The 27,049-nt window shown below is 51.8% G+C and overlaps 1 protein-coding gene across 1 annotated transcript; it reads right to left on the reverse strand.

Moving 5' to 3' along the window:
• Positions 1-25,374, reverse strand: LOC128278241 (uncharacterized). The gene is made up of 6 exons (XM_053016923.1): positions 25,095-25,374; positions 19,265-19,400; positions 10,367-10,509; positions 4,379-4,739; positions 2,540-2,654; positions 1-1,363 (listed from the first exon to the last, which is right to left on the reverse strand). Exons 1-6 carry the CDS (start codon positions 25,168-25,170, stop codon positions 1,172-1,174), a joined length of 1,023 nt encoding a protein of 340 aa, XP_052872883.1. The 5' UTR covers positions 25,171-25,374; the 3' UTR covers positions 1-1,171.
• Positions 25,375-27,049: the final 1,675 nt, after the last annotated feature.

A 27,049-nucleotide genomic window follows, 5' to 3' on the forward strand; every position in this document is an offset into this window, starting at 1 on the left:
TTTGGTTTGTTTTATTTTACTCATTTTTTGTAGCGCCTCATGCGTGCGTGCTTCGTATCGCTTTTCTTTTGTTATTTGTTAGTTTTTTTTTAAATTTTTGCTACAACTCTTACAACGCTTTACACATTATTCCGTCTATTGTTTCATGTTCCCTATACAACTTCAATCAATGACATTGGCATTGTTAGCTAAACTCTTATCTCTCTTTTTTTCTCTTTCCCTCTTTCTCTCGTTTTCTCTCTCTCCTGCTCGTATCCGACCAACACTTTAGGTAAGAATTAACAAAGTTTTTGGTTTTCTTTATGTCTCGCCTGGGCCACAGCAAAAATATCGATATCGAGTGTGAACGGGCGAGTCTAAGCTTTAGGATTCGTTTTAATTTGTTTTTGTTGTCGATAGTTTGGAAAGAGTTTGGAGAAGCTAAAGTTTTATTTAAATTTTCTTTCGAGTGTAGTACTTGCAGCGCTAATAAATAGTGACACCTTTTGTTCGTACATTTAGAGTGACAAAACTTAACAACAGACGGAACGAAAGCACGCTCACTTAGCTTTTCGCTTGCTTGCCACAGCACAGCACTAGTTCCGGCTTCGGCGACGATTCGTTCGGATCCGTGCGCCAACGGCAGTAACCGTTCACCGGGTTTTGAGTATCATTTAAACGAATGTGTTGCGCGAGTGCGATGCGAACATTAAACTAAACAAATTACAGGAGGGAAAACGTTGCATAGGTTACAGTTAGTACGCCCCATTCTGCTGCCTCTTTAGAACTGCAACTACCATCGCTCGCCATCTTGAACCGTGAAACTCGTGAGCGTCAGCAGGCGGCGGGGCGCCAGCGGGGGCTTATTCTACGTTCGTATTTTTTCATTTGCATTCTTATAGCTGCAACGTGCAAACTCGCGGCTCCACCTACCGTGGTTACTGTGTGTGCCATTTCTTTTCAGGTGTTTTCCATTCTCACATCTGCATCGGCCACTCCTGTTACATATTATTGCCCCCTACACACACACACACACACGCCTGCTTGCTGGGTGAGTTCATGAGCTGGACTCGTCGTCATCGTCGATGATGCTGGTGATGATGATGATGGTGGCCGGCTGTGGCCGATGGACTCGGCTGGACCGTGGTAGTCCCGGTGCGCCAAGATCGTCTACGATCGACGGTGGTGGCGATTAAATAAATGTGCTCGAACGCTGCTGCAGCAGTAGGGCCGCGGCGACGTTGACGACCGCGACCACCACGGTGAGCATATTGATATTTGATGAACCCCAGAACGGGCGAACAAACGAACCCGTCGGGGATGCGCTCGAACTGAAGTAATCCCGACATTTGCCACTTTCCGGCGTGTAATCGACGCAGTGCATCTGTTTTCCGGTCCAGAGAGAGAGACAGAGAGAGAGAGGGAGAGAAAGATAGATAGTGTTAGAATGATAAAATGGCGCCCACCGTTTGGTTGGAATCGCGATCGAGGGATCGACGACGGGGCGCCGTTTTCAAAATTTAAACATAACCGCGACCTGGTCGACCCACCGGGAAGAAGGGCGATGTCCCCCGCGGCCTGCGTACGGTGCGGAGCTGGGGGATGATTGGGAAAACTCTGGGTTGCTGCATTCGCGTAACACGGCGGTCACACGGTCGGTTGCGTTTTCACTATTGTGTCACCGGAAGGGCACACGGATGCGGATGGTCGGAGGGCCGAACACAAATCAGTGACCAGCACGCAGATGCCCAATGGGGTCCGCCGGTGTGCAATATGCATGCGATTGCACATGCACTGCGGATTGCGTTCGCCGGCGAGGGCGTGAACTAAATAATGTGGGCCAAAAAATATGCTGAACTTGCCGACGACAGGGCCATCCCTGCCGACGACCATCGGGAATGTTCAATTTGAATTTAGTGTCGCCCCGGGGGGGGCCGGGGGATGTGTACTCCTAATACGACCCGCCGCCACCTGAGCCAATGGCCAATGTTTTATTCATCAATTTCAACGCACGAACGACGCTTCAAGGGGTTTCGAACGGTTTGGAGCTGCGGTGGTTACAATGGTCCGATTGGCAGACACACACAGACAGGGTTCCAGCGGCCCGTTACGGCCACGTGGCCCGCTGCAAATTGTTTAATTGGCTCGGTGGGCGCGGGTGTCGAATAGTTTATTCATTTACCGTGCAGCTTGCTGCTAGTAAATTACATTAACAGTTTCTTTCACCTAATCTAATGGCAACTGTTAATTGCAGTCGACGGCGCCGACGGCCTTGCCACACGCCCGCTCCATTCGGGCCCGCTCGTGGAGAGGTTCCGGCGGCTTTTCGCGCCCAACTGAACCGATTAAGGCGCGGGCGACGATTGATGTTTGCGGTGGACACTAAATAGACACTAATAAACACCGCCGGACCCTGCCGTGGAGTCCGCGAGTCAATCCGTCACACGCTCGGTTGATCCGGTTCCGGATCCCTGGTTACCCCTGGGCCCGGTACCACCGCAAACCCAAACCGCAAACAATCCCACAGAACGGCGCCGACGTCGTCGTCGAGCAAACTTACCCGCATCAGCGTGTTGGACATCTTGTCGAGGAATCTGCGCGTGAACAGCGCCGTCTCGTCGCCGCAGGCATGCCGTACGGTGTACTCCGAGCACTGCATGTACTTCTGGAAGGCGCTGTTGGGTTGGGATCGAAGAGCAAGAAGAAGGAGAGGAAGGATGAAACAAGCTGAGCGCACCGTTTAGCATTTGGGCGACCTCGACGTGAAGAGATGAAGATAAATACAGCGATGGCGGGTGGCCAGTGTAGCGTGTAATCTGTGTGAAATTGACGGGAAATGCGCCCGATGCAATTGACGGGAAAAGCGATACAAGTTGCCGGCAAAGCCAGCGCCCGTGATGACTTGTCAGCTTTCCGCCGTGTGTTCGGCTTTCGGAGCACTCCGAATGCAGTAGAGCGCTATTTGCGCAATACCTACCGGTGTCTACATGTGGATTTTGTATTAAAAGGTAGAAGGTACTTCATTGTAAATCTAACGCTACGGCCAGGCCACTAGGCTAGGAAAGGGTTTGATTTTAGCCACAAAATTACAACGATCTTTAGTGGCGCTGCTGCGATGCTCCGAGCAAACACGTTCCATCTTCCGACTTCACATTTGGTCCTGGGTCATGCATTGTTTTTTTTCTCAGCATCTCGGCGGAGAGAAAGATCAGTTCCATTACATCGATCCCGATGGCAATTTGATGATTTTCCAATTCGGTCCCGTTAATGGGCACTAAACTCGACATGGGACACACAGCAAAATGAAGCCCGTCGAGTGACACGACTGACAACTTACAAGCACACAGCTGTCTCTGGGCCGCCCCGTCGGCATCGCCGTTCGGAGTCAGCGAATCCTAATTTCGGGAGTGGGTGCCGGGAGTCGGCCGGCGAAGCATTGAGCCACAAAATATTTTGCCTCACCATAGTGGGAACCGGGGGCGGGAGGACCGAAATTGAATGGTCATTGCGGACATTTTGCTGTCTCAGCCTCCGAGAGCGTTTTGTTTTTCTGTGGCGAAAAATCAACGACGGTGTGGCGGTCATCCTGAAGACACGGGCTCGATGCTGATGCGACCGGATGCGGTCCGGTCGGAAGCGCTTCTGCCATGTCACCGACACGACGTGCGCTTGGTGGTAGCCGGTCGCAGGACGTCGATATTGGGCGGCTTGGGTTTGGTGCCATTTCGTGTGAAACAATAAAGTTGATTGCTTCGCGCTGACCATTGCCCTCACTTATCCCGTGCGCGCGCGTGTGTGTGTTTGTGTCTGGTGCTAATGGTCGGTTGGCTTTTCGGAGGAAATGACAAACGTTTGTCGTTTTTATACGGCTCCACCCGGAACCGGAATGCGGTGGCCACGGAGAGTTACATTTCGGAGAGGGACAGTTTCATCCGTACCGTTGATTGTCCTCCGATGCCTGGCCGTAAGTGTACGTAATTTTCTGATAACTTTCAATTTCCTTACGATTTCGGAGAAGCGGACTTCTGGGGAAGCGCGCAGCCCCAGAATAGTGATTGGCTAGCATTACGTTGATTGCGGTCAAATGATAGCAATTTTTACGTCCAATCTGATCCGAAGATTTGGCAATATACGTATTGGGCTAGAATATTGCGTTCTGCAAACTGCGCCAGAGACTACGCAAGTAGAGATGCCGGGACTTTGCATGAACTACAACAAATCAAGATTCAAGATTCAATTTACTGCAGTTGATGTGGGAATCAGCCGCAGGGCATAGTCTGCATATGACATAAAACCTCCGTAAGTACTACATCGATGCATCGACGAATGAATGAGGAAGCTTTTTCCCGAAACTCCCGGAATGTGTCGCCCCAAATTGAGCCCTCTCAGGCCTACTTACCAGCAAACCGTTTTTAGGCGCTCCTCCTCGGCTTCTTCTTCAATGGATTTCGTGGTGTTTGGCGGATGATAGCCCTCGGGCAACTGCTGATATTGCAACTGCTGTCGGCGATGGTGCTGCTGCTGCTGCTGCTGCTGGCTCCTGTCACTCGTGTGGTACTGGCCGCTGCCGCTGCTGAAAGCGGCTGCCGGATGTGTGGCCATCGTAGTGCCGATGCGGTACTGAAAGGCGGACGACGTCGTTGTCGTCGTTGTGGTTGCCATCGTTTGGCCGATCTTGGCCATCGTGCTCTGGTACCGGGCCGCACAGACCTCGTAGTCCTTTTTCACGTGCCGCATGCACGGTGCATGCCTAAGAAAGTCTGCTTTTTTGAATGGAGCGCCGATTGAAAGGCCGAATACATTCCGGAACGGAAGCGGATATGCATCCAGCGTCCAGCGTGTGTGTGTGTGCCGAAAAAGAGAGAAAATAGAGTTCCAAGCCGAAGATAAGGAATGAGCCGTTTTTTCTCTACTCCAAACCTAAAAACCTGTCAGTTCCGTACGACATCAGTACGCCGCTCTGTCCTTTCGTTGACACACGAATAGAAGAAAAAAAAACACCCGGCCCAGGTTTGTGTTCCGTCAACGAAAGCACAGTGCGGGACCAAAAGCTTAAGCAAACAAAACTGAGGACTGGTTGAAATAAAAATACGGTGTTTAGAAAAACCAAAAAGCAGCAACGTATGAATGAAACAGCCAAGCCACAATGGACAAAACAACTACAATCTGCAAGGAACTAGGGAACGCTAAGTTTAACATTGAGTGACCTGATTCAGCATCATGCTGAACACGAACGATCATTCCACGCAAACATTCACGTTAAGGACACGAATAACAAACAAACACACATTTAAGCCTATCGTAATATGGTTAAACCACAGCAAAACGTCCATCTGGGATCAAAAGATGGTCAAACAAAGTCGTCCTTTCTTCAGGCCTTCGAGAGGCATCGCTTAAGAATTGGCAATTGGTAGTTGTAATCAATAGTTGGTTTGTCGATTTTCTAACCAGCATTTTTGAACATCGATTTTCGTTGCTCAATCACAGCATGCTGCGAAATGTCAAAATTCGTGCTTATGAGCTTCGGTCGGATTCCATGAAAACGTAGTACGAGTAATAACCGATAAGTTAAGCGTCACCGAGGTGGCATACACATAAGCAAAGCTCTCGAGTAAATTTTCTTTCCACCAGCCACCTAATTGTGTTGCCGGCTAACCATTATCTGCTTACTAACAAGTTTTTCCAGTTTTACAGCCCGATGCTGACATGGAAACGTTCTCGCAATGGTACCTCGACAATCCATCCACAGCTTCCCCGAGGAGAAAGCGAAGAAGGCTACGCCTTTCGGGTGAGCTGCGCAAGAGTACAGCAGAGGGCGCACTAATTAGCAGCTGACAACGTAGTTCAAAAGTGGTTCCGAATAACGGGTTAACTGGCGAAGTAAGTTCCCAACCGACACATTCTCCCCCGGCCAAGCCAACAGCAACGACTTATAATTAAACAGATAATCCCCAAAACTTGCGATAGCCTCTCGCTGGGGCAGGCAGGCTAAATGGCAATCACGACACGGCACATACGTGCCGTGCCGTGTCACAGCGAAAGCTCCAAAAGATATGTATTCACTTCCGCACTGCGCATCGGACCGATGGGCGGCCGATGTTTTTCCTCGGTTCACTCGTGGTTTTTGCCCCACGATGGATCATCATTAGCATGCGGTTTAGTCCGCTCAGATGCTTCGAAGCGAATGAAAATTAGCAGCAACAACACGGTGCGCCGTTTAGCATCGTTTTCGCCGGGCGAGCACCAAGTCGCGCCATTCAACTCAACTGCTAATTGACCATTGAACCACCTAGCTGAGAACAAAAAAGCAAAGCCACCACCACTGGAAAAACTTTGCCGCCCGCTTGACGTGTCCAATCACGGGCCAAATGAGATGGAAATGAAACTTAACTTCAGCTCCAACGGGGCAACGCAGCAGTGCTCCGATGAATGCGAAGCAACAAATTTAGATAGCAACCGGCCAGGCGGTGCCTTGGCGTTGTGGAGCAGATTGCGGAGGGAGGTGAAATTAAAACATAGGACCAGATTGGCGCTCATTTGTCCGTGGACGAACCGAAAACCCCGATTGGTGGGGCGCACGACGATGACGACGACGACGATGAGACCGCTCAGTGTGTTGTGTTGGGGCGAAAAAGAAACTTTTCGCCGTTCCAGTTCGGTGGAACCGATTTTATGGTACGGTTTTGGGCCAAGTTTTATTTTAGTGGAAACTCCGCGGTACGGGACCGTAGCACCTGCAGCATGATTTGCTGGACTAGGTTTCTTTGCGATTTCGATTGTACGCCCAACGCACTGGATCGGAATTATGCTTCGCTTTGGCTTGCTTTGATCCGCTCGATTTGCTCCGCTAACGGATCGTAAATGAGTCCATCAATCAAACTTTTCGTGCCCTGGTCGAGGAAATTGTACGCAACATATTGATGTCGACCATTTTTTTCTACAATTTTAACTTATGCCGAACTTAATTACAACTCTGCTTTCCATTTCAAGTTAGTTCCCTTTGGGCACAAAAGTGCCCGGTACGGTACCAGCACACGCTCGTCTAATAAACTAATCTAGAAAGGTAATTCGAAGGCCAAAATGAAATCTCCACGATTGATGCTAACCGTCCGGTTGAAGATCACAGGACAGGAACGCTCGCGAACGGTGCGCTCGGTGAACAACGACCATTCCAACTCGTTCAGAGTCCCCGAGCACTGGCATTGGCAGCGCACAACACGCGTTTCGAATGGTGCTCATCCGTTCCGAAGTTCATCATCGACTGTCGACCGTCCCATTCCGCTTCCAGACTGCAGCACGATCATTACCGATGGCACGTGGGATCTGATCGTCCGCTACTTATCGCACCGTGACCCTCTGCTTTGGCCAACAATCACTGCCGAACGGTTCCGAACCAGCCCCAGGTCTGATAATCCATTATGGAGACGATGACGGAATCGTCCCGACCGTCCAGCTCATTTCGTTCCGCATCCGGAAAGCGCTGCTGCCGAAGAATTCCATCATCGAACGTCACCGGACCAAACTAGATCCGGGAGTGGCAAATCTGGTTCCGAATCAGAACCGGAAATCGAATAAAAGGACCAACGCAACGGAGACCGGTGCACGTGTGCACCGCGGCACCCCCGAGCGATGGACATGTTGCTGATATCGGCTGAAAATAGTGAACGCGATGCTCGAAATAGCCTCGCAGATACTCCCGCGGACAGGTAGGCCGGTGCATGCGGAATCGAAAGGAGCGGGCGGCAAAACTGACAGTTTGAAATATTGGCTTCATATTATTGGTTCCCGATGGATATAAATCCAGTTTAAAGGTGCCAACGTAAATCGGATTGCACGCACACACACACACGGTTCCCGTTCGAAGGATGCGACGAGGCCATTGAATATGAAAAAGCTTTTCCTTTTTGGTCAACACACGTATCTCGCCGTTGGTCGGCTTCCGTGACGTCCACATCGGTCAACGTCTGTCACAGAGAAAGGGAGCGAGAGAGAGGGTGCGGGGGGGGGGGGGGGCATGGGGTGCATCAGCGGGCCACAACAGTGACATTAGTTTTCGCAGTCGCCGGCACCGTCGTCGTCACCGTCGTTTTGATGCATGAGCGGACGTGTGATATTGGGTACGTGACACTGCTCCAAATGGAGGATATCATCAGTCAGAGGAAAATTGATAAGATTTCCTTCCATTGCGCTTTGCTTTACAGAGGCGGTGAACTCCGGTTCGGTCCGGAGAAAGGGACCCAGCGCCCACCGGCACGAGCTTCCAAGGTATGCCTTTTGTACCTTCTCCGGAATCGGGACGCTCAGCACAGGATGTGCATCCTTTGAAGCTGCCCCGGCTTGGCGTGATGCTTTTAGCTGCCATTGTCCTCGACTCACGGCACCGGATGACTGACTGTGTCCGCGAGTCGAGTCGAGTGGCCACTGACGATCGTGCTGGCTGCCCGAAGACACCCGGACACGGACAGCCAGTGGCAGCCAAGTCTACCCTTCCAGATGGCGCCCGTGCGTGGGCTCAGTCACCAACGTTAGAGGTTATTGATAATCCGTACCATCCGTTTGAAGTAACAGGCTTTTTTCCCATTTTTTTCCACCCAGGTTCGCTGTGGCATTTGTGTCAACACAACCGGGACGGGCCGGGTGTGCAACTTTGCACGCCAGCAACAGACCGTACCGTGGCGGACTTTGGAGCTTCTTTTTTTAATATTATTTACAGTCCACACGTCGGATTCCTGAGCGCAGAGCACGGCACTCGATAAGCTAGATTGCATTTTTATCGCCGACATTTTCGTACTCTCTATTTCTGAAGCGTACCAGGGTCATTCGGTCATTTTTGTGAACGAGAAGCACCATGCGCCTCCACCAAGAACCGGGCGCCTCTATATTTATTTGGCAAACGTACATTGTTGGACTTTTCCCATCAATTGATGGCGGCGATTCCGGTGATAGCATGGTCTGTTAGTAAAACACTATTAAGACCTCATTAGAGTGAGTTTGTCCTGTTTGTCACTCGTACAGTTTTTATAACGATCGTAAATTCTTCAACAAACTTTATCATAATCGCGGACACGCTGCCGTGTCGGAGCGAAGGAAAAATGAAACGGGACGGGTTTAATGTTTCCACCCAGCAGAAAGCTAACTCATTTATCCCTTCGGCATTATGTTGTTCTTTTGCCAACCCGTTCAACTAAATCACTCTCCGATGATCCACCAATCGGGCCGCGGCCACCACAGCGAAGGCGAAAGCGGTTCCGCGAAGCGAAACACTTTCACCGGCAATTTGTTGATGAGGAAAAGTTTTCTCGTTAAACCGCGAAACAGCCCGAGAGAAACAATGGATGGTGGCTGTGTGCGGCCAGTGGCAGAACGCAGCGGCAACAGGAGCAGCATAAACCTTACGACTCCTGCGGTACGGATTGAAAAGAACTCGTGGCTCTCATGGCGGAGAGCAGTTCTCACGGTGCCGGCGGTTGGTTAGTGTGGAAATAGTTGGCCCGAGTTAGCCAGGCCCGATTTGATCGCACCGACCACAATGATGATGATGATGGTGATGATAGTGCTACCGCGGCACCGCAAGGTGGTCACGGTGCACGGTGCTGTGCCACGGCCACCGTTCTGCGCTTAAGCCACTTGAATATGAAAACAGCTCAATTACAGCTAATTAAGGAGTGTAACGGCAAACAAAAAAGTGCCTTCGTTTGCGGCGCTTCGTTTACCGGAGGGCTAATTCCTAGGGCCTCCCGTTGGCCCACCGAACGGGCGAACGACACCCCATATCGGGCGCAGGTGGGCTTTCCGGAAGAGGCGCCGGCGAATCGGGCGAAGATACGAGTGAAAAAGTTTACCCCCGATAATCAGCGTGATTTCCGATGGTTGGTTGCCCACGCCAAGGCGATGGACACTAAGCCCGGCACGGGTGTTGATAGGCCCGCTGTTAATGACCAATTTGTGCTGCTGCTACTGCTGCTCATTATGCTTATGGGATTCGCCAGGAGAAGAGCTAGCATCTAGTGGATGAATTATTACTATCTACTATTAGGGTTAAATTTGATCACATTTTTAATCTACCTTCTCTAAAGTGTCAAGCCACGCTATGAATAATTAAGCCACAACTCCAACGTAAGCATTAATTTTCGTTTCTTCGCTTCGCGACATGTACAATGAGAGTAACTGCTGTCGGATATGGATTACGGGACCCGTAGTTACTCATTACTTTGTGTGGTTACGAGTGAAAGAGCAGAAAAAAGGAAACTACAAACCAAATGCTGAACACGCGCCCAACAACGTGCTGACGCGGACGCAACCTCCTGCACGCGCAGCAACACACAGTCGCAACGGAAAGGAAACGGATACGACACACATTGACATAATTATTACAATACGTACGTGCCTTCCTGATAAGATCCTTCCTCGCAGAGCTCGTGTATCACTTCATTAGTGCCGTGGTACAGTTTGTTGAAGTGATCTCTTTGATGAATATTCATGCAGCGTCGGGTATAGCTGCGGATACAGTGCAGTCCGGTGTGCAGATCCCTGCGTACGGCCGAGCGGGCGAAAGAGAGAAGAACAAGCAGAATTTGTCTTTAGCAGGGCGCAAGAAATTATCGTAAACGGCTTAATGAGATGAGTGGCTGCGGTGGCGAGGATGTGATGAGTGATTTGGTGCGTTAATGGCGGATGATGTTTTCCTCCGTTCCGGGGGTAGCAGCTTTAACTCGCTCACCACTTGGATTGGCTAGATTGGCGTAAAAAATGTGCCGGGAAAATAAATCACACACGCACACGCAGTTTATTAGCAAACACTTTCTACTCTCCGAGCTTTCCCGCCCCGTTCGTACAGCTTCTCTGCTCGACCTCGACGAGTATCCTTCTCCGGCAGCAAGGCGCCAAACCATCGTGCAATCAATAGGTCAAACGGGCCGTTTCGCTGCCTAACGCTGGGCCAGTCGTTACTCCGAATCTCCTCTACGTCAGCCGGATAAAGTTGGCGCCAGACGGGATGTGCGTGCCCTCGTTTCGGGCACCAAAGTAGGGCAGCTGGACGCTGGAGCGATTGCGGCACACAAAAACACACGACAACTAACGCACAGCGAACTAGAGCACCACAGCAGCAGCAGCAGGAGCAGCATCATGGCGCAAGCAGACAGCGAGACGGCGGTTGATGGAATTGATTTACTGTATAATGAGCATCGGCTAGCCACACTGTCGCCATCGGGCGGCGCCACCGTGTCAAAACGGAGTCGTAAAAAAGAAGCGGAGGCTCGAAAAAGGATGTCACGGCATGTTCTTCGAGATCGTAACGCTCGACGCCGACATTCTGGCGGTGGCTCGAAGTTTCACGCGAAGTCATTCGAGCAGATATCAACCCCCAAATGTTTGTGGTGCTCGAAATTATTTGTTTCCTTTGGCATAAAGCAGTGGAGTGTATGGTGCATAAATGGCTTTTTTACATGTACAAAAAAAACGAGATGAATTAAATAGATCCCCCGCTCGGTGGAAAATGAAAATAAATTATGCATTATGTATTACAATATGGATTATACATAAATGCATACAATAATTGAAATCGTTTAAGGACATTTTTTCTATTATTTTCTAATGCCGTCTGATTGCGAGTTGCACTACTGTGAGCAATGCCTTCTTCGATCACTTTTACATTGAAAACATTCTATAACCTTTGATGGCGAAACGCCAAAATATAAGGAAACCATAGCAAACGGAAAGCGAGGCAACATTTATTGCATACCTTCCGGGCGCATACGCCCGGTATCGTGGCACAATCACACACGCAACCGTTTCACATTAATTTTGCGCCATTATTGTTCACTTCCGCACGAATAAAAAAAAAGGGTAACAAATAGAAACATTCAGTTCGGCCCGTCCGCTTGGCGGCGCCGCCTCCCGACCGCAATGTCGTAAAAATTTAATTATTCATTTTTAACCAAACTGCGTGTAAACATTTATTGATTCACACGCGACTAATTATGTCACAAAGTACGCATAACGCGAACGACGCAGAAGGCTCTCTAACTTACACACTCACGCATACACACGCATACGCAAACACGCCCCATTTAACGCTCATGATCTGATAACGACCCATTAAAATGGATGCCCTCTTCGTCGGTGGCACTGACGGGGGTTTACGAGGGAGCAACCGCAATGGTGTAGAGCCTACCGGAGGGAGCCCGGGTGGCGACGGCGGCGGCGCAAAGGTACTGGGCACCGAAAATGATGGTGTAATTTGTCTCAACATATCATCTCTGACACATCCCGGCGAGAGCGCAGGACGCGCCACACACGGCCAACCCTCGGCTCTGTGGGTAACCCTTTTTTGGCCAAACTTTTTCACTTCCCCCAACGCACCCCATCAGCATCAACCGCCCACCGGCTGGCCCCGGGACCCGGCGGCACCACCGTAACATTGCCAACAGTCCCAGTTTTACGGTGTTCCTCTAATTGCCAGGCCATTTCCGGTTCCGATTTCGACCCCCCCAGTGCGACGAGTGCCAACGCCAACAACGACGGCGACGACGACGACAACGACGACAATAATGATGAACGGTGGCTGCCCGGGTCCGGAGCCCGGGTTGCCGGTAAATTACCTCCTTTAAATTGAGTTAATTTCATTAGGAAAATTTCATAAATTGAATCACCCCCACGGTTTTAATTTATTTTGATACACTTCCGGTGCGACCCTGTTTGGGCTTTGTGGGACGCGCGGTGGTGGCTGGAACTTTGGCCGCCCCTTATGGGTCGGCCGGTACACTAACGGGGTGGTGGTCCCAACACACACGTGCTGCTGCTCGTGCTGGCCTGGCCGACTCCACCGTTCGCCATTTGTCGTCCGTCGGCAGTGTGTTTAACAAAAAGTTTTCAGCCTATAGGACCGCGAGCGAGCTGGCGCACCAGCCAAGAGGTACAGCGGGAGCCGCGAAGCCACACCGGCTGTCATTATTCATTTCGCACGTTCACATGTGCGCCCCCCACCCGATCCGCAGGGACTGTTGTCTGCCAAGCTGCCGCCCGAGCGGCACGGATGCGTGAGTTCCTAATCTGACAAGCGGATCGCAGCGCTGCTGGATTAAAGATGCTCGAGGTACGGCACACTAAAGGTGTGCGGCGCTGATCCTGACAGACGGATGGCAGAGACACTGACCGAGCACCGGCTAGGATGCTGCTAGGACGAATGAGGTTCAAACCCAGGGGGTACTTCAAACCGAAAAGAGAAACCCGTCCACCGGTTGCAATCGGGACACTAACACGCACACACACGCGCGCGCACTCGTGTTGTCAAGACGGCGCGTTATGTTTCATTTTACGTCCTGGAGCAGCGTCCGGGAACGGGTTGCGAGAAGGCGCAAAACTAACAAAACAAAAAAGAAACAACAACCCCCCAGACAACATCCGGTCGCTGCGCTTAGAAACCGATGGCAACCGAAAACGAGCGCAGCTTCCGTCATAAATTTTAATTACGTACGTACCCCGCGTGTGTGAGAGGTTATGCGCTTGGGCCACTCGAAAGTCCCCGCACGGCTCGGCTGGGGCGTGCTGACGGGAAGTTGAGTCCGGGAATGTGTTTCACATTCGTAATTTGTTTTGTACGCTGCCGGTGCTGTTTATCTGCCGCACCGACTACCGACTGTTCCGGTTTGCTGGGTTTTTTTCCGGTTGTGTATTTTGATACAAAGCCTTCCGGCGACCCGCTACTCAAGAGGTTAAAGGCTTAATTCGGTGCCTTTGCGTCCAGAATTGTGTCGTTTCCGTGTGCTTTTCATCCCTAATCTCAAATGCTACCGGCCGTGGCCGCGGGTTGCCATTAGGGCTGAGACAGCCACTTATTCGTTTACTGGCTGTCAGCAAGGCAGGATACACTCGCTACAATACGAAAAGAATGGCGCAGGCCACACAGGGCTGCGGATAGTAATTAAATGTTTTCATAACGTTACACTCGTTTTGAAGAGCAAGGCGAAATGTCTAAATGAAACCGTTTTTTCCATTGGCAGCGAGCTTTCCCTGACGATTCCGACATTGGAAACAAAAGATCTGGAACCAAGCTTTTTAAATAAAATGACAAAAAAGTAAAATAAATGACCTTGTTCGGGGAAAACTAAGATAAACCAGCCTGTAATCCGATCCTGTCTTTTTTCTTAAGGAAATGGAACTGTCACTGGGATACAAATTGTTTTCAATGGCTGCTTGATCCACTCTATGCTGTGCTCTGCACTAATCCATCACCTCTGTCCGAATTCCCATGGTAACCCAATGGATCACTCAAATTCGAGCACCGTTCGAAATGGACTAACACCGATTCAATTAAAATCACTTCTTGAAGCTGCCAATAAGTGTAAGGAATTTCTCATTCTGCAGGTAAACACAAATCCAGTGTACCGAACCAGCGGCCGTTCCGGAATCCCTGTTCTGCATAAGCCCACCGGAACGGCAGTAGTACAAATCAATTTCCAACGTCCCGACAACAATGTGTTACAAAATGTCGTAACGGAAGCGCATTCGTCGAAACAAAAAAAAACCCCAAGCCCAAGAAACATCTGCAATTCTTCACCTCCAACGGCCACAGGGTCACTCTTATCTACATCAATATCGGTGTCCCTGCCCCCCCAGGCTGTGTGTCCGTGTTGGGTGTTGATTGTGACTGTTCGGGTGTGTAATTGAGTGTTTGTTCGAATGCTGCCTGCCAATGGCCTTTTTCACACTCCACCCAGCCCGGGGCCGGTGTGTGGATTCTTTCCGGTTCGTGCCGACTTCACTCTCCACTCCAGTGACCGGTGACCGGTGCTGACTCCTTCCGCAAGGATTTGAAAGATTAATTTGCCAGCTTTTTTGCACTTGTTCCCATCCGTACCGGTGTCCTTTGCCCTCACGACTTTCAGTAGCTGGTCGACCCGACCCTGAGTCCCAGACGCCGTGCCTGACGCCATATGGGGCATGAATGGGTGTTCCGATAAACGGACATTGACCACTGCGATGCGGTGGTGATGGCGGTGGCGGCGTGACTGGGGTTTGACACATTTCCCACACTCTTGTGTTGGGAAGCCTTCGAAGGAATTTACAAGATATGCGTTCCCGCACACCCCCCGCCCGGTGTCGGGACGGAACCTTCCCCAACTCGAAAAGATCCAACATCACGGCGTCACGGCCGTTCCCGAGTGCCGAAGTTCGACGCCACTTTGAAAGCAACCCCACGCAAGACGGTCCAAGTCCAGGGCCCAGGGTTTATCGCTGGTACATCCCGCCTTGCCCGGTTTCCGGTCACTTTACCGTACGATAACAACTGTATCCTTTCCCAGACTGTTTCCTTTCGTCCGAGCCGGGCTCCGTTTGGCTAAGCCGCTTCGAAACTTGGGACAGCATCCGGCCCGGACACGGGCCGGCCGGGCTCGGGCTGGCCACATTTGCGTAAGTCGATTTCGTCTCCTTCGTCTTCTTGCATAATCCGGACTGCGACTGGACTGGGACCCTCTTCCCCTGCTCCGTGGGGGGCCAAGTGTGTTGTGTCGCCAAACCGTGCACCGGCGACGGGTGGCCTGGCCGGAGCTGGTGTTTGCTAAGTACATCTGTTTGTAGCCACCGTTCGAGGGATTTGAAATGGGTTCCACTTCGGATCCGGTTCACCTTGCTGGCTGTCTGTCTGTCTGTCGGTTGCCCGTCGCATGTTTACGCTTGCGGGGGGGCTCCACCGACGACACGTAAAGCGTATAAACCGGAACTCGGTGCTGGTTGCGAGGGTCAGCTGGTTCATTTATATTTCATCTGATTTGATATGTGAACTTTTTGGCAGATGACTATGCTCGCCACTGTAGCCCTGTCGCGTGCGTGCGAAAGCGGACCCCATTGGGTCCAAAGTCACCGAAACACTGAGCACGCCGGAACGGGGGCCCCTGTAGAGCATGGGTGGGTGGCCACCAGCACACCCACTCCCTGCTGTCGGAAGCAAATAGTTTTCGATTCGAGCTCACGCCGGACGCCGGAAGCGGTGGAACCTAAACGTTGTGGTGGTGGCCAACGAAATGTTGGAGTAATGTTTATTTATGTTCCAGTACATGTTTTATTTGCGGAGGGCAAATAGCAATAGTTTTGTTGTGCACCCACACACACGCACCCGCGCCCAAGACGATGATCACCTTGTGGCGAGCAACGTTGTTTCGTTCGTTGGCTTCGGTTCATTGCCTGTGACCACCGACTAGGCCTTTGCGAAGGGACACCGCGAACGGGTGGTATCCTCGGGGTAAAGATTGCAACATTCAAACGGAAGTCTCGATCGCCGAACGCAAGTTAAGCCATTCGAATGGAAATTGCAATGGCCGGGATCCTTACTCCTTGGGTGTGCCGTACGAAGCCGTTAGATGCTTTCTGCTGTGCTGTGCCGGTACTGCGTGTAACAGGCTTCGACGATGAATTATTTGCAATATCCTTGCCGCCCCCCCCCCCCCCAATGCGGATGCAGTTTGTTATTGAATTTTTGCAGGCCCCTTAGTGTCGTTTTTGGGTCCATTTCCCCGTAAACACTCAATCGCCGAGCGCTTGGAGTGGGTCAACATTGGAATGTTGGAACCTTTTGCGATGCTCCGGTTTCGTATGTCTCACGGGCAATGCGTTCACTGCCTCAAATGCGTGTCGTGCCGTTGCACATGGAAAAGTAGCACGCTTTCGAGTTTTATGCCCATCAGAGGCACGTACTGAAGTGTAGCTAACGTCAAAAGTATTGCTGATCCGCGTTTAACTTGTTGCGGCGCGTGTTTCTCCAGACCGACCAGCGAAGGATATCCGCTTTAGGACGCTTAACTGATTTGAAATTATCAAAATCAGAGTTGTTTGTTATTTTCAAAACAATGGATCAAAAACAATTTCGTGATCTAATTTTACACTGCTTCTTGATGGGGAAAAATACAGTTCAAGCGAAACAAAGGCTTGAATAGTGTTTTCAGGATTTTCCAATAAAATCCTTAAAATCAAACTTTGGTTTACTGACTTCAAACGTGGTCGCAGAGACACTCAGTGGCAGGCCGTGCCGTGTAATATGAATCGACTATCTTGACAAGAGAAATACCGTCAACAGTGAATATTATATTGGAGTGTTTGAAAGCCGGAATTGCAAAGAAGCGACGGCCTTTGGAAAAGTGACAACTGACATTTTGTTTCATCAAGACAACATACAACATATGTATGGTGTCATAAGTGAATTAAAACAATTGCGAAACACATCGGTTAGTAATTTTGCCCGAATGAAGAGGTTATCGCTGAAACTGAGGCCTATTTTGGGGCGAATTGAACCAAAAGATTAAGGGGTCTTCTTTCTTAGGGCCGGGAGTTTTAAGACCTGCATAGGATAAGCATTGTCTCCGAACTAACTGTACTAAATTGGGCCTCTGCACTAATTTTTACATTTGAAACCTTTTTTTTAATTTGAATCACTCGCTGCGGACAAAACGATGAGCGATTGATTCGCTAAAAAGGTAGTAATGGCAATCTTATGCCGAAAACCCTTCGATTCCCGATTGGGATTTTGGACGATGTTTAATCAACTGTTCCCCTCCCCGAGGTCTGTTGGCCATCTGCCTCACCAATTCAGTGACATGGAAATGGCGTGCGATTGGGGGAAAACTTTTCCCATCAGAACTCAACGGGCTGTCGAAGTATCTTTGCCAGCCACATTGATCGAACCACATGAAGGCGCTGTGACCCTCTAGTTTCTAAGCATCCGAAGACTTCCGACGGGGTCGACGGGGAAACAAATTCCGGCCACGTCCGGTCTGGAGACAAGCTTCGGGGGTTCGCTTCGTGTGCCGCGCAGCAGTCACCGGTCCGCGGTCCTGGTCACCCATCCGGCCCACAGGTGTCGCGATTGCAATCCACACTCCACAATACTCCGGCCGGGAGTTAGTTGGCTTTTTCTCCTACGTGGTTCATCTCTATATCGTTTCCCTCCCCAGGAAGGTGACCTACTCCTAAGGTCCTTAGGTCTGTCCGCCGTCGTTAGCTTCACGGAACACTTCACGCCACCTCGCACACATTAGTCGGTCCCGTCGGTGTGTGGACACGTTAAATTAGAAAAGTTTCTCACTTCTAATTATTCGCTCTCGGCTCGGGAGTGTGTGTGCGCGCGCGTGTGTGCGAATATTATCACGACAATGCACATCGCGCTCGGTCGAAAGGGGGGCCAAAAACGCGCCGGAGGTTGTTGAAATAGTTTGACGGGTCGCTAGTTGCCCCGCATCCGGTCCGGGCGCCAACTGCACCGACCGACCGGAGACTGAGGTTTCCGGCTACAGGCATCGGTCTGTCGGTACACGCCCGAAACGTTTGGGTTGTTTTGGGGTTTACCCCGGGAGTCATCCCCCGGTGGTTGCCGGTTGCCGGGTAGGTAAAACAGACATAACAGCATGCGGTTCTACGGAACTTCAACTGCATCCGATGCCGGCGAAACCGTTCTGTGGTCTACTAGGACGACGACGACGGTGACACCGGCTGAGAGGCCACTATTAGTGTTGGCGATTGTGGCTCAGACGAGGACGAGGCACCCTGGCACAGAAGCCACTCCGACCATTGCCATGTCCGCGAGGCCGGCCGGAGAACTGTGGGCCCAGGAATGTGGCCCGAGAAATCGCTTACCAGAACTGTCGTGACCTGCTGGCTGTGGAAGCACTCAACACCTCAGATGTGGCCCCGATTAGAGCCGTGTGCTGTGGTGTTGGCATCTCGCCGGCACCCAGCATTCGGTTTCATTTGAATTCCTAACGGGTAAGCCGGGTTCGCCAGCTCGGCAAATTCCTTATCACGTTTCGATTAACCTCCATTAAAACCTTCGGGAACTTCTTCGGGGACCTGATCTGAGGTCGCTCCGAGTTCGGAAGTTCATCGTCAATATGTGACCCCCGGCCGGCTCTCTAACGACCCCCCGGCGGATGTGATGAATGCAATCAGGGTGCATCGTTAGATAAAAATCATCTACAAAACACCGGGGATAATGATCAGCGTCCAAAGAAACGCCCCGGTCTTGACAATCCTGCCACGTACCGTAATCACTCAGTGGTGCATTCGGGTGCCCCGCTGCCGCCTGACTTACACCAGGAGCCGACCGGCCATGAAACCGATACCCGGTGCCGGTGACGCAAACGTTGCCGACCTGCCGTCGGACGATGGTGATTACGGTGGCCGAAAATTGACCGAACGACACACCGGTCTAGGTGGTGGGGTCAGGAAAAGTTGTGACGGTGGAAGACGGCTGACGGGTGTGGCGCGGTGTGGCCACCGACATGGTTTTACTTACGGGCAAAGTTTATCCAGTTCCTCCTTTTTCGTAACGAACGACAGCTCCGATGTGGCCGATAGGACCTGCAGCGGTCGCGTGCACTGCACCAGCTCCTCCTGGCCGCAGTCCTCCGTCGTCACCTGCCGCACGAGCGCTGCAAAAAACGAGGGAAAGATACGGTACTCTGGTTAGTCTGCGTGGAACTCTGTGTGACCCCCGGATGATGGAGGATCAAAACCCTGGCGACCCGTCCCACTTTTTGTCGGCGGGGGGACGATTAGGACAATTTCAATCATGATACGTAACACCCCATCACACGTCCCTTTGCGGCCCCGGTTTCGGTACCCGGCACCAAGAATGCGCCATGCGAGCGCCGAGAGAGGACCGATCTTTGGGACGGTTTTTCAACCCGACGGAAGCAACGGTGCGGCCCGGCGAGTGCATTGCATTTTAAAACGGCCACCCGGAACGGAGGGAACGGTTCGATCCACTCTGTATGCGGCCACCGTCGGTCCAGTGGAGAGCTCGGCCTTAGTGAAATCCCCATGCGATTCCGATCAACCGTTAACGGTGATAGGTTAATCGCCCATTGGCTCGGTAAGCAGTTTTCGCTCATTTTCCGGGCAGGGTGGGGCACAACTCGGTGATTAGAACGTCACCTTCGAGTGCTTTCGAGCGCGCCAGCCAGCAAAATTAATCTTCGGTCCCGGTGGTTCCACTCGATCGGATTCGGTAATTGTGCAACGGCGCGGAGACAACCCGAAACAGGCACGCTCAGTTCTCTTCATAAAGTTGGCAAAACCTAAAAAGCCTTACTTGGACTTTGCATACAATTTTAAAATTTGACTTCAACGTCTACTAGACCTGCAACAATGGGGTTTGGGCCTGCTATGCCATGGTTAGGTATCATCAATTTATGGACGGCTCACCACGGCTCGCATACGCTTACTCGGATGCACTAATCCGTTGCTATCGTTTAGCTTTGGCATTTCAATCAATCAACTTCGCTGGCCTTTCGGTAAGCCATCTAAAAGGACGTCGTCTTTCGGGTTCGGGCCCCACACCGAACCCGGCGAAAGATTGGGAGGATTTGCGAGCTAAAGTTTCCGTCGGCCGAAAAGGATTTTCCACGCTCAAGATAGAAACTCCACACCAAAAGAGGTTCTATAATTTATCTAACATTGTGTAACACTTTCGTGCCCTCAGTCTGGCCCTTCTCCGGAGTGCGCTATAATTATTACCGTCGATAGGTGCCGACCGGTACCGGGGCACGGCACGGCGTCCTTAATGTTACGCAGCGCGCGCAAACGTTAACCGGTACGTATAATTGATTTCGGACTAAAATTTAATACGCTAGGATTAGTTTCTGGTTTGGCCAGCGTCGGTGGTGCGTGACCCGGGCCGCTGGCCCGCATAGTATGAGCGCCCATTGCCCGATGGTTGTCCGGTTGCCGAGAAGATAATATTTAAATGCGATTATCCATCGGGAACGGGTTCGTGTTCGATCTATTTTCGATTGCGAACCGCGAATTAGCCCTGTTGCAGTCCCGGAACCGGAAGGACGCATTCGAGACGCATGATGCCGGATTCTAGTTAGCGATTGAAAGTGGCCTAATTGGTATTTTTGTGGCACAAACCAAGGATCAGTTTCGACGCATTTTAACGTAACATTTCCACATCAAAAGTACCAGAACCAGAAACATCAAGAACAGGCCGAATGAGAACTGGCGAGCAGGGTCACAGATCTCGAATCTCAGGTCATGTTTCAACTAGTGTCTCATTAGTTCTAATGTGCAGTGGGATGTGTCCACAGAGACGGGCAGTCAACGTGTGTCTACGTCAACCGCCGATGTACTAGGACGGTGACCCGCCCCGAACGGTGGCATCAGATCTGAAACGAGCCCTGGCCAACCGCCAGGCACTTCCGCCGTGAAAACCTTCCGCACGGCTCTGTTGATGATGACGGGAAATAAATTAATTTATTTAATTATGTATACATTTTTCGCAACCCGGCGATCCTGGCAACCGTCAGCAATGTCCTTGTCCCCGCCACGCCGCTACCATTTCGCCCGAAACGGAGCGTCGGCGGATGAACGTCCTTTGCCTGCGCTCGGCTGCGGCACCGTTTGCCGAGTGGCGCGTCGGTAAGCCGAACATTGTTGTCACGGTGCGACTAATTACCGGAAGATTATGAACTCAAATCTGGTAGTTCGGGACTGGTGGGCCGGACCGGTAAGCCGCGAAAACATGACGCGGTGCATCCGGTGCCGAGCACGCACGCATCAGCCGTCCGGTTTGGCGCAATCGGCAATAATAGTTCGGACGACCGTTCGGGAAGATTTTAGTTTTAGCGCCCGTCAGTTGTCCGTACGCGGGGTTGTGATGTTCGTTTCGAACCCTCGTCACCCCCCGGGGGGTGCCTATTAGCTGCATTAGGCGGAGGCGGCCACTCGAACTCGACTCGGCTACAGTCGCATTATTTATGAGCTCACCTCACGCAGTCAGTCCATCGTCCGTCGTTACGCGGTCGGCCGGGGAATTTAATTAAAGCTACTTGTGTCACCGAACGTGCAAAGTGCTGATCAGATAGATTGCCATTTTGGCGATGTGGCACCGAGACTTTCGGGACCGTTACATTGGTCCACTGATTTTCGGCGAGCCCTAATTCGGGCCCAACAAGGCTCCAATTAGTTTCGTTACACAAACCCGGATCCGATCCGATCCAGATTGAGGGTGCAGCTGCCGAGCCGAGTTTGATTCACGGTTTCAATCGAAATGAATACCCTTTCGGTAGCTGGATCGTAGAAGGACGAGCGACGCCTACAATTATGCAATAATTCTTCTGTTTTTGTCACATTTTTTCAGGAATCTGCCCATAAAGGACAAACATTTGTCAATTCAAAGACTGCAGCTGCATCAATATTAAATTCTATGCACACATTCCATTAAAATCCCATCAAATCCCAAAGAAACCAGAGCCAGCAAGCGCAAGAGCCAGTCGGTTTATTCGCCTGAATTGCAGTCTAATTTAAAAAAGATAAATTAAACCACAATCGATAAATTAAATCTACATACCCAATCAAGTAAGCACCCAAGCTGCACACAACCGAAGCCTCAACAAAAAACGGACCCTGTCCATTGGTGGCGGAGGCTTTATTGGAGGTCCCTATTTATTTATTACTTCCTCCCGCTTCCCCAGCCACGTCCATCGGGGCCACCGGTTCGGTTGTTCCCAAAAATTCCCGAAACGCCGACTCCGAACCCAACAAAGGATTCACGGAACTCACTCTCACAGTGAGCGAGCGAGAGTGACTCCGGCGCGGCGCGTGACTTCGAACCGTCGGCGGCGAACTTCCTGTACCGTTTTTTTTGCGCCCTTGCCACGCCACGGACCCGTGCCAATCAAACTGCACACTCCGAAATGGCCGAAGATACATCGCGTTCGTCACCACCAGCCCCATCTCATGTCGTGCCTTTGGCCTCGGAGTGAATTTTTAATTAAACGTACAGCGTGTGTGTGTGAGTTTTTGTCCGGTGCTTCCTTTTTTAATGCGCCCGGATGTTTTTACGCCCCACCGAGCGCGTCCCCTCTCTTATCCACCCGCCACTGGGCCCCAAATAAGGACCGGAACAGGGCGGAAAATTTTTGCAATCACAATTCCGCACTCCGGCCCGAGTACGTGCACGGCTGGCCGGTTGGCGCGGCCACGACCACGTTTGCCATAATTGTCCTGCCCTGGAACTCCTGCCACGGAACTCCCCAGACGCGAGCGCGGGCGCGCTTTGTTTTAAAATTTTATTTGATTATTTAACAACAGATGAAATCGTTAATGAATAACGAGCCCGCGTCTGGGTGGCGGAGGGGCACCCGGTCGGTTCCGCTGTGTTCGGCGGACACACGATGAACGGTGCGGAAAGCGTAAAATTATCGGCCCAACCAACCGACGGCGACGAGGACGAAGCAGCGCGCGCGGGAAGGTTTATGAGACTGTGAAACATCCTCCATCCCACACGGACAGAGGATACACGGTGTTCCAATTGTTGCCGTACGGCTTGTTGCTCACCCTGCTGGGTGGCGTTGGGCGACGGATCACCGGGTCTTGGCGCCCATCAACGACAAGTCTCATGATTCCGCCAACACGGGCCATTCGATGCTGGTAACCCACTGCCATCATCAACATAATATGCATCAGAGGTTGCTGGAGCATGCAGCGTTCCGTTTGGGAGTGTGCACTCAGCACCCCGGAGCCCGAGTCCCTAATTTGGCAGGACTTTATCTCCGCCTCTGATTCCGATTTTATTCGCGATCGATTCACGAATCCGCCCGCCACCGTGGCACTAATTTACTTGCAAACACCGCACCGCGGCCGCTTTTCAATTTTCCATTGCGCGTTTGAAGTGTCCCGTTGCGTTACGACCATCCACCAGCCCGTGTTCTGCGCCCCGTCAACATAAGTTTACCTTCAATAATCCCCGCGGTTCGCGACCGGGTTTTCCGTTTTGTTTTCCCGCACCGAGCCGGAATATCGATTCCCCGATGTCGCGATTTGGTGCGCCCCCGGTGGAGCCCCTCCACACATTGTCGTGGCCAGCATCAGCATCGGGTGCCCCCTGCGTATGATTGCTTTATGTTGTGCCCTACCAGAGACACCGCACCGCAGATCCGCCTCGTTTTAATTGATTTTGTTAACAACGCAATGTCGCCCCGGACTCGAGCTCGGACTCGAGGTTCCTGTGTTGTCGCCCCAAACCCGTTCTTTGCCCTGTCCCGGGACCACCATCATCCGATTAGCGCGATCGGACCCGACGACCAGCACCGGCAGCATAAAAGCGTGGCCCACCCACTCGCTATTAGCTTTCGCCCACTTCGCCGAATCGAATGTTGCCTGGTCACCGGGTCCGGCGAAAAACCGAAATACCTCTTCGGGGAGCGCTACAAAACGGCGGCGGCGGCGGTGGCTGTCCGGTTGGCGGTCGCCGGACTCGTTCCGGGGGGCCAGCTAAGCCGAAAGCCCGCACCGGACATGTAAATAAATGTAATTTGCCGAAATCGGCCCCCGGGGAGGTGCGATAAGCAGGAAGCAGGCAAGTGCAAGCGAACCAGCGAGTGCATCCGTGATCCCTTCACCCACCCTTCCCCGGGAAAACCATGTCCGAAGTTCAGCGGGTGGCTGCGGTCTGACCCCGAAGACTGTGTGTCTCGGCACACTGCAAGTAACAAGGATGCGATGGGCGAAAATATTGTGTACCATCAGCGTGCTTACTTTTGGCCCTCGTCCGTGACCGCCGGAGCCACGGGCAATGCTCGTCGATGCGCACGTGATTCGGTCGAGAGAGTTTTCCTGGCTGGAGTGGAACGCCATTTTTTTTGGGAAGCCCACCGAGGGAGACATTACGCCCAGTGATCGGTGGCCCCGGACTCGCCATTTCGATGCATAATTATGATCCATCCATTACCTCGAGCCCTCGAGGGCAAGGCCCTAGGCCCTCCTTTGCCAGGCGACCGGTGCACTTTTCGCCGTGCCATGGTGTCCAATCTTAAGCTCCTTGAAACTTTGTAGCGCCTTCAGCGTATTCCAGACACCGGACAATGCGGGCGACAAAGTAATAAACTCAGGAATTTAATTATTGCACTCGCTGCAGTAAACAAAATAATAAAGTCACCGATTGGCCACCGATCGAGGGAGTCCATCCAGGAAAGGAAAAAGAGCGCCACCATAATAAAGCCGTTTGATCGTGGCGGTCCTGATAATAGAGCGAAGGACAAGCTTTTTTGCCCCCCCGGGCGGTAGTTCCCGGGCTGGAGAAAATAACTGTCTGCTCCCACGGGCGCGGAGCGTGTACTTACCTGCCATGGTGACAAGCAGCAGATGAAAGACACTGCCTCCGTTCCGAGTGACGTGCACGGTTCGCCTAATCTTCATCCTGCTGTTGCTGCTTCCGGAGATGCCGGGTTTTGAGGTCGCCCACCGCACGGGTCAATCCGGGGGCGTCTCGTCTCTAGTGGTGCCGCACGTGAGACCGTGCTTCCTTAGGCCCCAGGAACAATATCAGGACACGTCCGGCGCGATCCGTCCCGAGGTGTGATCAACCCCGTTTTGGAAAATGAAATGTGTGAAAAGCTCGAGCTCGGATTTTAATTCCCCCGTTCGCTTTGTTGGTAGCGCCCGGTCGCCAGGATCAGCAGCAACGGGACGACGACGTTACATACGATGGCATATAACTTTCCCTCGCACACGCTCGCACACACAGACACGGCTTGCGACTTGCGGCTTGCGGTTTTGACCTTTTGTCGTCCGTCCGTGGCTTCCGTCTTCGTCTTCGTTCCGGGAAACCGGAATGCGCCGGGCGGAAGAAGGAAAAGTTTGGTACACGTCGCCTTGCGTTGATGTTTTTCGCTCCGTCCGCTGGTCCGGACCTGAGACTGAGCTGAGGCTGCGTTTGTCGCCTTCGTCGTCGTCCAACGAAATTCGGGTACGTTTATTTGGCACTCCCTCCACACCACTCACTGTTCTCCAGACTGGGGTCGGGCCGTTTTGTTTGCTGCCACTTGTTGACCTGTTGTGGAGTGGCGAAATGGAAACGGAAACAGAAATTAACATATACCATCAAAACCCTGCCGCTTCGTCCACACTTTAGCCGCAAATGGACCGTAAACTGGATACTTCGGCAAACAGACTACGGCCCCCCGTAGTCTGTTTGCTGGGGACAACGCAATATGTTAACATTTTTGAGATTGCTGGATTAGCTCAAGCGGACTGCTCGGATCTCGGTCGGCTAGGTTGACGAAACGGTACGACCCTAACTGCCTTTCGCCGGCCCACTGGCGTGATAATTATTGTCCGTCAAATTTTTTGACGAAACAGCCCCGGTTGGCCCCGGATTCGCCTGTCATTATCTGGACGGCTGTCGGTTCCGTTTGCGTGACACGACCCGACGTGCCGTGTCCCGGTTCCGTTACTTGTTGCTGTGCGCTCGCGGGCCGGTTCGGCAAATTAGAATCGCGCGAGTGGGAAAAAATGTCCTTCGCTCACTTTGATGTCAACCCGCTCGGGGGAGGCGACCTTTTAGCCGGAAAGGTCCGGAAAGTAAAATTCAAAAGCCGCCCTCGGGCCACGTCACGATGATGACACTTCCCATAACCCGGGTGTCGCCGTAAACATTCGGGGCCGTCTTATTAGGGGGCCGCATTTGTTTTTTTTGCTCTCTGTTCCTTGGCAGTGTTCCTTGGGCAAAAACTTATGCTTGGCGTGCCGCGAAACCCTTCGCGAATGTTTACCATTTGTCTTGAGCGAAAGTGCGGGATGGGCACGCGAGCTCCGGTCGGTTGCCCGTCGGAACTTCTTCAATTTGGTGCCCGTCTCCTAAATTTCACATCTTCATTTTCTGTTTCGGGTTTTGCCGTCCGCTGGAAAAAAAACTTGGCACTGCACTGTCCGGTGAAAGTTTTCTTATAAATTTCACCGGCGGAGCAACATAAATCATCACCAACATACCCGGTGGTTTCGGTGCGATGTGGGGCCACTTCGCAACCGTCGTAAGGAGGTTGTGGCTTTGTCTGTACGTACCAGATCGTTACTTACGGCAGCAATCGTTGGTGAGGTAAGTCCCAGGAATCAATTGCCACACTCTCCGACACTCGTTCGGTTGCACTGTGGTCAATCTTCAAGCGCGCGCATTAATAAAGCATCATCCAGCATAAAACAGTGAATAAACAACATTACCAAAGTCCAGAACCTGTGCCAAGGCGTGCATTAGCTTATCAGCGGAGCCTCATCACACACACATCGGCCCATCATTTGG

This window comes from Anopheles cruzii, chromosome 2 (genome assembly GCF_943734635.1).
Source record: "Anopheles cruzii chromosome 2, idAnoCruzAS_RS32_06, whole genome shotgun sequence".
In the NCBI taxonomy this organism is placed as follows: Eukaryota; Metazoa; Arthropoda; class Insecta; order Diptera; family Culicidae; genus Anopheles; species Anopheles cruzii.

Excerpts from the sequence above, each read along its gene's own strand:
- LOC128278241 (XM_053016923.1), bottom strand. The coding sequence starts at position 25,170 with ATGAAGATTAGGCGAACCGTGCACGTCACTCGGAACGGAGGCAGTGTC. Across the intron at positions 10,510-19,264 it reads GAACTGGATAAACTTTGCCC|GGATCTGCACACCGGACTGC; the intron begins GTAAGTAAAACC and ends GGCCGTACGCAG. Across the intron at positions 2,655-4,378 it reads CGCCTAAAAACGGTTTGCTG|CGCCTTCCAGAAGTACATGC; the intron begins GTAAGTAGGCCT and ends CCAACCCAACAG.